The 16306-nt window shown below is 35.3% G+C and overlaps 1 protein-coding gene across 1 annotated transcript; it reads right to left on the bottom strand.

Annotated features, from left to right (window-relative positions):
* Nucleotides 1-3676: 3676 nt before the first annotated feature.
* LOC123656950 (ras-related protein Rab-40C) lies at nt 3677-13075 on the bottom strand. The gene is made up of 5 exons (XM_045592558.1): nt 12964-13075; nt 10725-10862; nt 8337-8530; nt 5358-5580; nt 3677-3941 (listed from the first exon to the last, which is right to left on the bottom strand). The coding sequence occupies exons 1-5, from the start codon at nt 13064-13066 to the stop codon at nt 3733-3735; spliced, it is 867 nt and encodes a 288-aa protein (XP_045448514.1). The 5' UTR covers nt 13067-13075; the 3' UTR covers nt 3677-3732.
* Nucleotides 13076-16306: the final 3231 nt, after the last annotated feature.

Here is a 16306-nt window from a genome sequence, read left to right as displayed (position 1 = left end):
AGGGCTACCCTGGCCGGCAAAAAACATCCGTAACGTTAAAAAAAAACGTAAGATTTTTATGTATAGTCTATGTAGGATGGCTATAGTGTCTAATGTATAGTCCACGTGATGACTGTAATTATTATTGCAGTTTGCTATTATTATTATTATTTTTATATCATTCGATAATTATTATTTATTTTTATAAATCATTGTAAATAAAATAGAGATGTTAAGATAATTTTGTCAAGTAGTTTTTTTTATCGATAAAAAAATCATAATAAGAAAATGAAAACCTGAATAATTTTTTTTTAACCTCGAATAGAATTTGAAATTAATATTTTATAATAAGAAACTTCGTTCCTATCTGGTGTCTCACGACACCACACGGTTTGTTTTTATGTTTGCAGATCAGCGAAACCAATATAAATAATATGTCTATATAATACCAACAATAATTTACACATATTTTGGTTAACATGCTTATGATTTGTGGCATTTAAAAAAATACAACCTACATTACTGATACAAAATATACAACTTTGAATATTACATACGCATAAACACAGAGTTAGAGATATAGATGTAAAAATTATGCAGTTTTAATTTCTACGATTTAATAAAATAATTAAGTCTCGTTTATTAAATACGTCTAAATATAAATGAACGCAGAAGACTTACTTGCTACGACTATTTAAATGTTTGTCCCTACGATGTAATTAAAAATTACAAATACATGTTTATTACACAATTCATACATAAATAGTATTTAGTTGTCGAAATCGATTAATTCGCATTTTGAAATTACAATGAACGAACGAAAAAAAATATGGTGAATGAGTGAGAGCTGGGTTCAAACAGAGACCGAAGACCAAAGGTTAGATACGACAAGGAATAATTTATGAGGCGGTTACCTTCTAGGGACGGATCAAATCAAACATGTATTCAATGCAGGGGCGGCTTTACCTACAGTGCCCGGGGGGGGGGGGGGGAGGGAGAAAGCCTTGTGAAGGGGGTTTATAAGGGCGCAAAGTAAGCTGCATGTTTTCGGCCTAACTTTGTCTTTGTGTTAAAAAGATGTCACGGTATTAATTGCACCCGGGCACTACACTAGAGCCGCCCCTGATTTAATGACCCAATTCCGATGTTCTGCCTTATTTACAATCATCTACAAAAACATGCTATGTCCAAATGATAAATGAAAAATAAATCTATTGTCACACGATAAGAAACATACACAACCGTTATTACCGTTATCGAAAATATCGTAAATTTTTCGTCTCGATAAATATTCAGAAAATAGCCGATATCAATTTCACAAGATCAGGAATTTGGCAGGTTTACTAATTTTCTGATTTCAATACGAAATACTTGTAAATGTAACCAAAATATTTGTGAAAAATTACGTCAAAGCTATTCTTATTATAATGGACAAAACGTGACTTAAACGTTACTTTGATACATCGATATAATTTATAATTTTACTTGCACTCAATTAGTCTTGAAAGGCATGAACTACATCACTAATTTTTTGTTTTGGTGTGGTTGTCGATTTGATGGAAGATTGTTAATTTAATAACGATAATTACTTGAAAAGAAGACGTCTCCATCATTTTACGAGATTTATGAAATTTTACTGTATTGAAAATATGTCGATAGTCAAACATCTGTGACAATATAACTGTTTAATATAAGGTGTTCGAGTCCTAACTGCGTTCCTTTAAATGGCGGGTTCGGTAGGTGTTATTCCACGTGGGAATAAATTTCTAGCCCTTTTTTATACTTTGTTTTATATTTAAGGTTTTTATTGAAAAATTCTGTTTACGCGCTCACGAAAGGTATCATGCGGAACGAGTATAAAAGTTGTTCGTCTATTTGAGGGAAGACAAATTAAAAAATGGGCTACAATTTTTTTTCATGTGGAACGTGATATTACAGCTACAAAAGCCCATATTTGAAGAAACACAGTTAGGAGTTGAATACGTTATATGTTTTAGGGCCTGTTTCACCGGTTGAGGATAATCCAATTCATCCCGCACATAAGTTACAAAAACTTTAACCACGTTGGAAATAGGCCACTACGACCTGTTTAGCCTCAATTACCAACAACTTTTAGATTCATATTTGCGAATCTCATAAATATTGTGAAATTCGATGGTAAATAAAATAATAATTTAATTTAAAAACTTTTTTTATCTGTGGATACCGTCATCCGTCAAATAGCGTTATCGACAACGGATGAAATGGGCTTTTAATAATAATAATAATAAACCTTTGCTTAGTGAGGTGTAATGAACTGATTTTTTTTTAAATTTACAAATTGCGGACAGATATTGGTATAGAATTCTAGATTATTCAAGTTTATTAGAACGTAGTAAATATATATCACGCGTGCTAACACTAAAACTAGCCACATTACAACGTAGATTATAAGATTAGCCTATATGAATAGATGGACAATATAGGCTAGTTGTCGTTCTACAAAATATTCACATATCGTTATAATTAAATAACACTTATATTCACAAAATTCACAATACATAATGTTAAGTAACAATATCTTACACTACGCCTTATTCTAATCACAAATCCGTTGTCAGTTACAGCCTGTATGTAGGTTTAGGATAATTCAATATGGACATCATTGTGCATTGTATAGGCTTTTGGCGCTTCGATTTGTCATTGTTCTAACTTTTTAAATATTATAATGGCAGTCAGAAAGTCATTCTCTTTGAGAAGCTTGATAAAAAACAGTTTACAATTAGTAAAAGAAAACTGGATTTAACCAAAATTCATATACCAGTTATTTGGAGTGATTAAGACTTCAATTGGTTTATTAGTAAATAATTCTTTTTTTTTTACCTCTGTAATATTAATTGAAATACTCTAATTTTTATCTTCAATCAATAAGGCAAGGATATCTAATTTTATATAAAACATCAAAGATACAAATCGTACAGCCAAGATAATTTGTAATTGTTACAAAATGTCATATGGATGTATAAATGACGAAAGAAGATGTAGTGACAGAAATTGAGAAAGGTATGCTTAGATGGTTTGGCCATGTCGAGAGAATGAGTGAAGAATGATTGACGAAAAGTGTATAAGGTGAGTGTGAATGGAAGGGTTGGAAGGAGTAGACCTAGGCGGACGTTTTGAGACCAAATTAGGGACGTCCTGAAAAAAGGCCAGGTCAAGAGTATCCTAAACCGAAGAGCATGTATGAAGGGAATAATGAAAGTGGACGAAGCGAAACAAGGATTGTAGCAAGTGGAAAGAAGTCGTCTCCGCCTACCCCTACGGGAAAGAGGCGTGGTTATATGTATGTATGTATATAAATCAGCCAAAGGTGCCTTGAGTTATTTTTAAAATGACAAAGGTATAAATCATCCAGCCAAATATACATCGACTTATTTCTAAATCAACAGTGCCTCGACTTATTTCAATATGACAAAGACATAAACAATACAGCCAAAGCTGTCAAAGTTACAAAATATAGACAGCTTAAAAAAAAAAAAAACGACAAAGGTGCAAATCATACAGCCAAAGGTGGCTCGTTTTTTTTTTTTTTTTAATATATATACCACTAGGTCGACAAACAAGTGTGCGGCTCACCCGATGGTAAGAGATTACCGTAGCCTATAGACGCATGCAACACCAGAAGCATCGCAAGCGCGGTGCCGACCCAATCCCCAATCCCCCCAGGAGTTTTAATTGTCCATGTCGAATGTAGGTTAGCGAAGGCGAGCTGGCTCAGGCGACGGCGCAGGAGTTGCGGCCGGCGCAGCTGAGGCGCGCGTGCGGCGCGTGGCGGGCGCGGGCGCGCGCGCGGGCCGGCGCCGCGGAGATGGCGTACGACTTGAGGTGGCACTTGAGCGGCGCGGGCAGCGGCAGCCGCTCCAGCGCGTACACCGACGTGCGCGCCACGATCGCGCGGCAGCACAGCTCCTGCAGGCTCAGCACTGCGGGCGGGCGGGCGTTAGGCGTCTCTCTTATTTATTTATTTTATACTTTATTGTACACCACAAATATATTACAAACAAAGCATAAAGATAGTTACAGACAGTGAAGTACAATGGGCGGACTTACGGCTAATTAGCCATTTCTTCCAGACAACCCGTACATAGAAAGGAAACTTATTATCTAAATTGGGTAGGTGGTGTAGATGTATAATAAACTTACATACAAATGTCTACATTCAAATACTTATAATAAAATAAAGAATTTATTATTATCATTAGCACTATCATAAAAAATACATAAATAAATAAAAAGAAGAAAAAAAGTTATTATATTATAATCTAATAAAGTATGTAAGCAATGATAAGCTCTTGTTGTACGACTGTACGCCTAAACTGTCTACGTATATACCGCGAGAGAGAGCTAACACAGACGTACCCCGTACATCTCCCGCGTTTCGCTCCGTATACCGAGAGGTGGGTAGGAGCATGGGAAGATTGGTGGGTATGTCTACGTATATACCATTTCCTTTAAAGGTTGCCTGGAAGAGATCGCTCGTTAGCGATGAGGCCGCCTTTTGTACTTAACTCCTGTTTTTATTTTTGTAATTTTGCTCACTCTTGGTGTACAATAAAATTATTATTATTACTATTATTATTATTACGACCCACGACGACCCGCCTCAAGGTTACCGTAGCATAGAGGCGCTTGCAACGCTACAGCCAATTTAACACCGAACCCTCCCCGAGTGCTCTGGCCACCTTACTCACCGCAGAAACACGGCGCTACTAGACAGCAGTGTTATTTATTTAATATTCTATAACACTGAACGTAAAAGACAATTCGTATACAACTACTACTACATAATTAACAACTCTTTACAATATCAAATGTTTAAAAATAATAAAATACAACTCGACCCAATAATTTGAACCCCTAAATACGAATAATTTCAGATCGATGGCACGTATTCTTATTTAAACAACTAGAAGACAATTAGCCCACACAATAGGAAAAAAAAACGGCGATAAAATTTAATACCTAGTACAGTTTTACTGAAGTCCTTTATGCTGATATCGCTCTGGTGTGCGTGTACCGTGTGAGCGCTCAAACACCGGCGATTGCGGGTTCACTTCCCGATCGGGGTGAATGTTTATATTTGTACAAATACATATTTCTTTCCAGTCTGGTTTTTTGTTCTTGTGGATCTACCCACCGTGCTTCGAAAAGCACGTTGAGCTGTCGATTCCGGTTGTTATCACAGACACTTGAGCCATCGTTACTCATAGTAGGAAACATATCCTTCGACCCGCAGTGGAGCAGCATGGTGGATTAAGCTCCTCCAATCCTCCCCCTAAATGGAGAAAGAGGCCTATGCCCAGCAGTGGGATGTTACGGGCTGAATCATGTCGTCGTACCTTTATTACTCCTCCAAAGTCTCTCCATGCCATTTCTATGTAGCGCCATGCGCGACAGTTCGCAGAAACTCTCGCGGATGTTGAAATCGCAGAGAGGGCTCACTTCGAAGAACGCCATGTGGTTCTTAGCGGCGTAGAGCTCTGCGTCACGTTCCTGTACTTGCCGTTTGAAGGCCAAATGCAGACGATTGCCCACAAGCACCTTTGGGACGCCCGGTGCGTGCTAAAACAATAATTGTGTTTGTCATCAAACAAGAAAAAAAATGGCTTTAATTTATATAGCAGTATAATGAGAACATGACCCATGTCTATAGTCGAAAAAAAAAATAGTCAATCAAGTACGCATTATTAGGGATAGCTCGAAAACTAGCAGTCAGATCTCAATCAAATTTAAATGATACTTAGATGATAAGCACTAACTTGCGAATAAATAAATATCTTATAACAATACACACACGGTCGCCGTTCCTATGGTAAGCAACTTAATGCATGTGTTTTAGGTAACAGCTGACTGTTACAGCTTTTTTTTGATAAATATACATATAAATAAATAAATACAAGTATTACCCGCAATCTGCGGAGCAGAATGCAGGGCCACTAAAAACTGCGCTTACGGGCTAGTCAAAATAAAAATAAATAAATACGATTCACCAAAATCGACACGCTAGTAAAAATTATGAATTAACACATAAAAAATCGAATTGAAAACCGCCTCGTTTTTTTTAAGTTGGTATATATAATATAATATATATAATATATATATATTTTTTATGTTGGTATTATAATTACAGCCGTTCGCAAAGACTGTTTATATATAAAATAAATAACTAGTAAGGATATTTTCAAAGTCCCGTCACTTACCATCTCTAAAACCTCTATTATGTGATATATGTATATATAAACCTATATAAAAGACAAGAACGAAAGACATTTTTCACTCGTCAACCTGTCTCCTCTATGGCTTCCTTGTACTTCTACAAGCGAAATTTAAATATATTTAACGTTTAAACGATATCACTACACTACATACGATTAAGAAGAAGAAGCACTGTCGCTTAGAACCGAATATAAAATCATAATATCAAAAATTTCGATCTAACGGGTACATCGTTCGATAGCTTAATTGGCTAGAGCACCGACACGGTCAGTCTGACATGCAGGTTCGATCCCCGCTGGTACGGTCGATTTTTGATATGATATTAAAAAATGATAAAGAAAAAATTGACAATAATTATTAAAATTTTACGCTTGCTACATTACTCTATTATTCGTCCACATGGTGTCTGACGATACTTATAACAACGCTGTCTTCGTATAAATGCGTTTGCTTGCTAACGAAAAAACCGACTTCAATTTACAGCGACAACTAATACAATGTCGGTAGTAGAAAAAGGTACAATGTAGGTAGTAAAAGGTACTAGAAAAATTAAAAACGCATTATTATTACTCATTATTAACTTAATAATTACTACTCAAACGTCGGTCAAATTAAAGTAGGACCGGTCGACAAGCGTTCGATTAAAAAAAAATTACAAAAATAGGTACCAATAAATAGTTATGTAGCATATAGAAATTCAGTCGAATTGTGAAGGAAAGAGGTTCTGCTAGGACTTTTTTTGGACTCGGTTCTTATATTTCAAGTAAATTCTTCTATTCAAATGTGCAAAATGTTAGTCTGTTATAAACAGTTTAGAGCTTATCATCATCATCATCATCATCACTTCACTGGCAGTTGGCTGATGTAATAATTAGTAACTTCATCATCATCATCATTACAGCCTATACAGTCCACTGCTGGACATAGGCCTCCACAAGTTTACGCCAAAAATAACGTGAACTCATGTGTTTTGCCCATAGTCACCACGCTGGGCAGGCGGGTTGGTGGCCGCAGTACTGGCTTTGTCGCACCGAAGACGCTGCTGCCCGTCTTCGGCCTGTGTATTTCAAAGCCAGCAGTTGGATGGTTATCCCGCCATCGGTCGGCTTCTTAAGTTCCAAGGTGGTTGTGGAACCTTGTTATCCCTTAGTCGCCTCTTACGACACCCACGGGAAGAGAGGGGGTGGCTAAATTCTTTAGTGCCGTAGCCACACAGCACATTAGTAATTTAGGCTACTTTTATTTTAGAAATTTATTTATTTTGTTACTCTGACGCGGACGAAGTCGCTGGCACAACTAGTATTCTAATAAAATACGTCATGGTTTTACATTTATTCTGATTAATATACTTTCTAAATTATAGCATCGCAATTTTTCATTAATATATATATCGTTCAATACGACATTAGCTAATTACTATAACAAGCGATATTACGTCATTCAAAACAATTAGTAGTTTACGTAACAGGAAACCACCAATATTTCATCCATACATTTTAATACTTTCGAAGTTCTAATATAACTTATTCGATATCAATATTTATTTATTTAGTTAACTGTGTAAAATATGAAATGACATGGTCATTTAATACATAATTATATTAACAAGTATTACGGATAAGTAGACTTGTGGGTTGTCCATAAAATACATCACGAGGAATTTTACCGTTTTGGACCCCCCTTGTCACAATTAAGTCACATTTTCAGTCACCCCCAAACAAATATCACGTCACAAAATCTATGTCCTACCCTCTATAAATAATTTCGTAATTCAAAATACTTTCGACTCCTCCCCTGTCTTTGTCACACTTGTGAATGTGACCACACATTTATGACATAGGCGATCGTAGTGTGACGTCACATATTTTGGAATTTTACACTTAGAAATTCTTAAATTAAAACAACAGTATCGATATTATTTTTAATTCGTTTTAAATGATTTTTAATAAAATTTATAAACTCAGCATCATATCTCGCCACGCTAGGCAAACTCCCGTCTGTTTCTATACCCCCTATTCGCGAAAGTATTTTATGGACAACCCGTTACCCGTAATACTAAAATCGAAATTTCATACAGTGAATCTCAATAAGAAAATTGTTACCTTTTCGACTTCCTCGAGCCACCTATCAATACTGTCGAACGACCACTTGTTAGTAATGTCGTACACGAGGAGTATTCCTTGCGCCCCCCTCGAGTACGAGCGGATTATTGTACAGAACCTCCCTTGACCCGAAGTGTCCCACAGCTGAAGTTTCACTCTCTTGCCGTCTAAGAGAATCGTTGTCGTTTTATACGCTGAAAATTCAACATAAATATTAATGCAAAATAAACTGGGCCGAAAATGTTTTTAATTGCCATGACTTACTTCGTTTATCATTATTAAAACTCGTTTTATAACAATGAAAAGAAATTATCAGAAACAATAGCGGTAAAAAATAAAATAAAGTAGCTATATATTATTCTAGTGATACTCCCATCAACTATGTATTAAGAAAGGAATTCTTTTAAAAGATTATCATAATACGGCATGCTGTAAAATCGCAACACGCTTTGTATCAACGCGAAAGATTCGTATTTAAAGAAAAACTTTAAGTTGCAAACGAATCACAAACCGTGAAACTATTATTTAACTTACAAGACTTTTTACTTTATAACACTCGATCACGTTCGAGTTCTCCGAACCAGATACTCTGTCCGAGTAATTGCAAGAACCAAACTATTGATACGATACATTTACTCAATCACTTAAGTTTATTTGTTATTGATAGCATAGCAGAAAATATTTTTTTAATAAACCTTTACCTAAACCGCAGTACTATCAAACACAATAGAAGATACCGAAGATTACTAATCTATACATGTAATAAAATTGTAGCCGGTCGATGTCTGTGTTCATATAAATATATATATTCATCGCAGTCCACTGCTTATACAAAGGACATAGGCCTCCACAAGTTCGCGCCAAAAACGGCGTGAACTCATGTGTGTTGCCCATAGTCACCACTCTGGGTAGGCGGGTTGGTGACCGCAGGGTGTGTATGTTCAACATACACACGTTTTTTAAGGTGGAGCACAGTAGAAAAGATCTTGTTCATAATTTTGAGCAGCTCCACCGGGGAACTCAACCTTACAGAAAAGCACAGCTAAATAACATTGGTATTGAGTAGTGTTGTGTGTGTTTTGTGATGAAAGTAAAGTATCCCGAGCTTCAAAGAAGTGTCGTGGTTACAGTCGACAATGCGGTTGAATTGGTCCTTGTGTTACAGGCGTCCACAGGTGACGGTATCTACTTACTTAGGCGAACAGTACGTTTGTTTGCCACCAGTCAACTAGCACAATTAGGCCCACTACCATTTTAAACTTAAAGGTTGAAAAATATAGACGACTACTTAACGCAAGCAAAACCGAGTATCAGCTAATTTTGCTCAAATCAGGGCCATAAAAAACGTTGCTCATGGAGAGACAAAATTGGCTGTTGCAGCCAAGGAAAAAGCAAATTGCTTTAAGGAATTGGGTTCCAATTTCAAGTAAGACTTTTTTATTAACTTCACGGTTCTGTGAAGTAGAAGACAATTAGTCTCAACCAACGTGAGAAAAGAACAAAATAAAGAAGACTGATTTCAGATGAAAAAAATTGTTGGTAAACATAAGCCATGTATGAGATTCAATGCCACAACATTGATGCCAGCATTATGGCCATGTCCAATGGCCAACATAATAGTCAGGAACCGTAAGAAGTTGCTAGTATTATATTCCTTCTTATTTCATACTATCTGTAGTAGTTAAATAATTATATAATTACTAGCTGACCCCGCAAACGTGGTTTTGCCGTATATGTTATTAACCTCCTTAATCTCCCCCCATTATGGCTTAGGCGTATGAAAAATAGATGATGGCCGATTCTCAGACCTACCTGATATGCACACAAAATTTCATAAAAATCGGTCCAGCCATTTCGGAGGAGGATTGTAACTAGCATTGTGACACGAGAATTTTATATATAAGATGGGCATTATTTACCAATGCCATTATTTAACATAAAGAAAAAAATGTCAAACAGTCTTTTTTTAAAATATCTATACTAATATTATAAAGGTGAAGAGTTTGTTGTATTGAACGCGCTAATAAAAAAATATTTTTGTTTTGGGACAAACTTTGTACTGAGGTAGCCTTTACACGCTATTCTATAACATTAAATCCCATCCCAGAAGTCACTTTTTGCCAAATCGCGTAGTTAACCAATGGAACAAGCTGCCAGAATCAGTGATTGGTGCACCATCAGTAAACACTTTTAAAAACAGACTGGATGAACATTTAAAAACTAAAGTAGAGAGAACATAAGTGCAGTAATATGCACGCATCAGCTCCAAGAGCTGCTAGTGCATTATAAAATAATAATAATAAATAATAATTTTAGTACGCCTTTTATTTAAATTAACGCGGTTAACACATCGTGGGTAAATAGCGGTTTGATAAAACACGCTCTTACCACTTCCACTGCAGAATGGTGAATCTGCAGAACCATCTTCAAGGTCTTGTAATATCTCTTGTTTGCCAACATCTGAGTCCCCAACAAGAAGCACTTTTAAAAGATAATCATAGGATTTTGGAGCTGCCGGTGGTCTACCTAAAAAAGTTAAAATATAGTAAAACATTTTCATTGTGAGGCAGTAAAATACGCATTCGCATTCAGCCTGCAACATTCCACTGTTGGGCACAGGCAACTTTCTCAATGTAGGAGAAGGAAGGGAGCTAATTCCACAACGCAGCTCCAGTACGAGTCGGCGGACATGTTCCCTACTATCAGTAATGATCCCTATCTGATATTTAAGATAACAAACGGGACCGACAGCTTAATGTTGTCTTTTAGTACCCACAAGGACAGACATCCAAACCGGAAGGAAATATTTCGCTTCAGCCTGTAATATCCCACTACAGGGCATAGGCCTCTTTCCCCATGTAGGAGAAGGATTACAGCTTAATCCACCACGTTGATCCAATGCGTTGGCGGATATATTCCCTACTATGAGTAACAATCGCTATCAGGTGTACATGATAATAACCGGGACCGACGGCTTAACGTGCTCTCCGAGGCACGGTGGGGAAACCCACAAGGACTGCACAAACACCCAGACCATGGCAAACACCTGTATGGCCAATACAAACGTTTGTCATGTGCGGGGATCGAACCCGCAACCGCCAGGGCAACAGGTACAATCCATGGCTGTAACCATTCCGCCAACGCGGCGTCGAAATGGCGGAATATTTATACAATGACAAATATCCATCCCTAGCGAAAATCGAGCCTGCAAACCGTTGGTGTTTCAGGTGACTACTCGCACCACTATATCAGAGCAGTTGTTAAAATAAAATACAGTTAGTTTGAAATCTGCATGACCCATTTGATTTAAATTAGTAATTTTTTTTTGAGTTTATTATTGTGACAATTTAATATTAATTGTTTTAATATATTTTTTCTTACAAACTTGCTAGACCAATAATTTTATAAGAGTATGTATATTGCTGTACCATTACTATCATAATGATACAATCATCATCATCATCTGTGCTCTGTGGCTACGGCACTAAAGAATTTAGCCACCCCCTCTCTTCCCGTGGGTGTCGTAAGAGGCGACTAAGGGATAACAAGGTTCCACAACCATCTTGGAACTTAAGAAGCCGACCAATGGTGGGATAACCATCCAACTGCTGGCTTTGAAATACACAGGCCGAAGACGGGCAGCAGCGTCTTTGGTGCGACAAAGCCAGTACTGCGGTCACCAACCCGCCTGCCCAGCGTGGTGACTATGGGCAAAACACATGAGTTCACGTTATTTTTGACGTAAACTTGTGGAGGCCTATGTCCAGCAGTGGACTGTATAGGCTGTAATGATGATGATGATGATGATGTATATTGCTGTACCATTACTATCATAATGATACAAAGCCAGGTGTTTTTAAAAAAATTTGTCTCTGGCTGGAGATCAAAGCTCTGATCCTTCTCCTACATGGGGAAAAAGGCCTATGCCCAGTAGTGGGATATTACAGGCTAAAGCAGGACATTAATTAAAAATTACATTGAAAAGGAAGAAGAAACGAGTTAAGTAGAACTTGCAATTATATTTTAGAGTTATTTTAATATAATTGCACATCTACTTAATATTACTTATTTTTATTTATTGTTTATCTAATGTTTACTAGTATAGTTATATATCTAAACATTGATTGTTTACTTGTGTTATTATATACAAAATAAGTATAAAATATTCATAAAATTTATATAAGTTAAAAATATGAGTTTTGTTTTGTTTTCACATTCATATTTCTAACAATATTTCATATAACAGGGTTTGACATTCGAAAACCTGTTATACTGTTTACATAACATAAACAAACAAATTATACTAAGATTCGAAATTTCTTATTGCTAATATCACAAATCGTGATATAATCACTTTAGCAGAGGTCATTTAACAAATATTTTATTCAGTGCCAGTTAAATCTAATTCAATCTAGTAAATAATCTAGTTCAATATCAGTATGAGAACTTTTAAAATTCAAAACACAATGTTTTAACAATTTATTCAATCGACTATAAGTAAGTACATTATATTGGATACTATTTAACTGTTTATAAAGAACTGTACATTACATTTAAACAAAATTTAGTGTTGGTTTCAATTTACGCAACAACCAAAATTTGGCATTATAATTTGCATAATATTTACCCGTTCTCTGATGGTGGGACCGAGGCAAGGTGGTGCTTCCATTTTGCGCGACTTGTCCAGTCGCCGGCTGAGGTGCCGCTACCATGCCTGTTGTGGCGAACATATTTTCACAGTAACTCGCCTGAATCTCAGGTGGTCTTTACCCCACGCAAATGTATACATAATACCGTCGAAACTTTAATCTCTTGCGTTTTCCATGTAACATATACCAATAATATCATACGACAACATCCAGGCAGATATTTAAACACTATATATAATCTAACAATAATTCAGTATATGGTCAGTCCAATAAAAATACACATACGTTAAAGTTTACGCAAGGTCGTCACTTTTTACATTCCAGCCGACACTCGCGATTTAAGAGTCAGCAAAGATAGCAAAACTATTAATATTTATCACCTCTTTTTTAAATGACACAAGATAAATGAATCGAAACAAAAACAACTCAATTTTCAAGAAAATAATAAATTGTGAATGGTGGTGAATGAATACATCTCTCACAGACTAGAATCCGCACATAGTAAAAATTGCTCACTTAATTTCTGACGTTTAATAAACATTACTTTGTCTATGGTGTTAGGGATGGCAGTCGGAAATCTAGGGGTTTGATGGGGATTTGTTATGATTTAATTCTATTTGACATGATATTATCGCAATAATTGCTATTTAGAGTAAGAAATAAGAATTATGAAATATTATCAATTCAAGAATTTCGTCAAAATGTCCTTATGACACATAAATCAGGGAGGATAAAGACACTTCGATGTTCGTTATCAATTTGACAAAAAAAAAAAAAAAAATAAGTTGTGTAAAAATAAAATATATGAAAACATGTAAAGTTTTAAGTAGAATTAAAAATTGCATGTACTATAAAAAAGTTTCAGAATCTTGTCAGAAAGTTAGTTCTTTAAAAATAATATCATATTTTATCATTAATAATAGAGGTGCTCGCGATTTTGTCCGCGTGAAAATTCAAAAAAAAAAATGTTCAGTTCTCAGTTACAAAAGACATAAATATAGCCTATATAATAATAGTAGCCTAAGTTTTTCCTCATTACATCAGCTGCCAGTAAAGTCCCGTAAAAATAGGTCCAGCCGTTTTAGAGATTAGCCGGAACAAACAGACAGACACAGATTAATTCAGTTTCATTTTCTAAGAGTCAAATATATAATTATAAAAAATGCCGTTAATTTAACTGAATGAATAAACTTCAATATATAAATAAATAAATATCTACACAATAAACACACGGTCGTCTGTTCCTAAAGTAAGCAACTTAATGCTTGTGTTATAGGTAACAGACGACTTGTATATAGCTACATATTTTTTATTTTCAATAAACATACTTACAAATAATACTTATATAAATAAATATTTATATTACATCCAGACTCGGGGTGGGAATCGAACCCATAACCGCCGGACCAGAAAGCAGGGTTACTACAAACTGCGCCAACGGCCTAGTATAGTGTGGAATATTCTCAATATATAAGTACTTAAAAAAATTGAGCATATAATTGAGTATATAAGGTTACTTATATGTAGGTATCTGTTCAGAGTTTAAGTGAGTTTAAATATGTTAATAAGTTACCTGTTACCTGTAAGGATTCGTAAATAACTCCTATTTGTTATTTCGAGGTATTAGAAAAAAAGAGGAAAACGATATACACATTTGAGGGAGCACTAATTTTTTACAAACTACTGTCCGAAATTAAAAAAATTAATTGCCCAAACGTTTTCAAAGTAAAATTAGAAAAGTACATATATTTTAGTCAGTGGAGTGATTTTAGTTTCAAGTGTTCTAATACATTTGTAGTAGGTAATTGTAGTGATTACCTTAAAAATTAAAATCGGGGCGAGCAATTCTCAATTGTATTTTTGTAAGTTTTTTCCATGTTAATGACGTAAAACTTGTTTTACGAAATAAAGTATTTATAACGTTAAGGTGATAAGTTTAAGTAATTTCAGAGTAGGTACAACTTAACGCGGCGAGGAAATAGCTTTGATATGAGATAGGTGCAAGGGCGGATTCGGGGGGAGAGGGGGGGGGGGTCATGGGGGCCATGACCTCCTCCTGGGCTGGGTGCAGGACCTAGGTGGACCACTAATTAAAATTGTTAAGCCATAATTTTTTGTCACAATATAGATATTTTTAAGGAAAGTACTTACATACATTATTAGAATACCTACTTTTTACCTGTATCTATTAATATCGAAATTAAATTATAACTTTTTGTGACTTGACCACGACTATGTGACCCAAACTGGCGCCAACGCTGGATCCGCTCTTGGATAGGTGTTAATGTTATAAAGTGTTTTTAACAAAGTTAGTTTTCGACATAAAAGATGCAATTGTCTATGTATTTTAAACCTTTAACGATGTTTATTTCCAACATAATAGAGTAACTATTTCAATAAAAAAAAAAAAGAAAAAAGGATATAAATACGCGTAAAGCGAGAGATCGCTTTGCGGGTGAAGGCTATATATACCCTTGCCGTTTATAATACTTACTTGTTTTTCGGACATAATCAGTCATATTCAAAGAGTAAAATAACTTGCTTATACAGTCATATTTTATTCACATAACGCAAATTAAGTACCTACTTATGAGTTAAGCTTAGTAAATATTTTATTTTTGTAGTGTATGCAATACAGTCGTTAAGAGCCATTTCACAATTTTACGCTCTGCAAGTTTAGGTAAATTTGGTCGCATCGCGCGAGTCGTACGAGCCGCGCGATCTTTGTGTTAGTACGTATAGTGTGACAACCAAAAGACCATCGTGATCATTTTCTGATGTATAATAAAAATTATAACTATGGTATAAAATGTTTTTTACATAATTAATTTGTTAAAAATTTCAAGTATGTTATATAACAACAGTCAATAAATTTAAAATAAAATTAAAAAAATCAATTTTATGAAACAATTTTTTTAAATTGATTTAGTTTTTTCAGTTTACGAATGAATCTAATATTTACGATATGAATAAAAAAGCATTTAATGACATCGACACCGACAAACATATTAATTAACAAATAACAAGACAAACAGATTGAAATGCCTATTTGTATTGATAGTGTGAGAAAAGAAAATTAAATTATCCATTTGTTTACAGAAATTATCATTATATTAATTTACAGTCATTTTCGTAATATGTTTATTTTATTTATATTTTATTATGAAAGTATCAAATGCATTTTATCAGCTATAACAACAGGCGCTTGGCGCGTGTGAGCGAAAGAGACGGCTGCGCAGAATTTGGCGTGGACCTTACCTCTAAGAGCGCTAGCGCTCGACTGATTTACCGGGCTTGATGCGTGGCAATATATACTATCTT

Source organism: Melitaea cinxia, chromosome 10, assembly GCF_905220565.1.
Source record: "Melitaea cinxia chromosome 10, ilMelCinx1.1, whole genome shotgun sequence".
NCBI lineage: Eukaryota > Metazoa > Arthropoda > Insecta > Lepidoptera > Nymphalidae > Melitaea > Melitaea cinxia.
This window is presented reverse-complemented; position numbering and strand designations above follow the sequence as displayed.

Excerpts from the sequence above, each read along its gene's own strand:
- LOC123656950 (XM_045592558.1), bottom strand. The coding sequence starts at position 13,066 with ATGTTCGCCACAACAGGCATGGTAGCGGCACCTCAGCCGGCGACTGGA. Across the intron at positions 10,863-12,963 it reads GTCCCACCATCAGAGAACGG|GTAGACCACCGGCAGCTCCA; the intron begins GTAAATATTATG and ends TAACTTTTTTAG. Across the intron at positions 5,581-8,336 it reads GGCTCGAGGAAGTCGAAAAG|CACGCACCGGGCGTCCCAAA; the intron begins GTAACAATTTTC and ends TTATTGTTTTAG.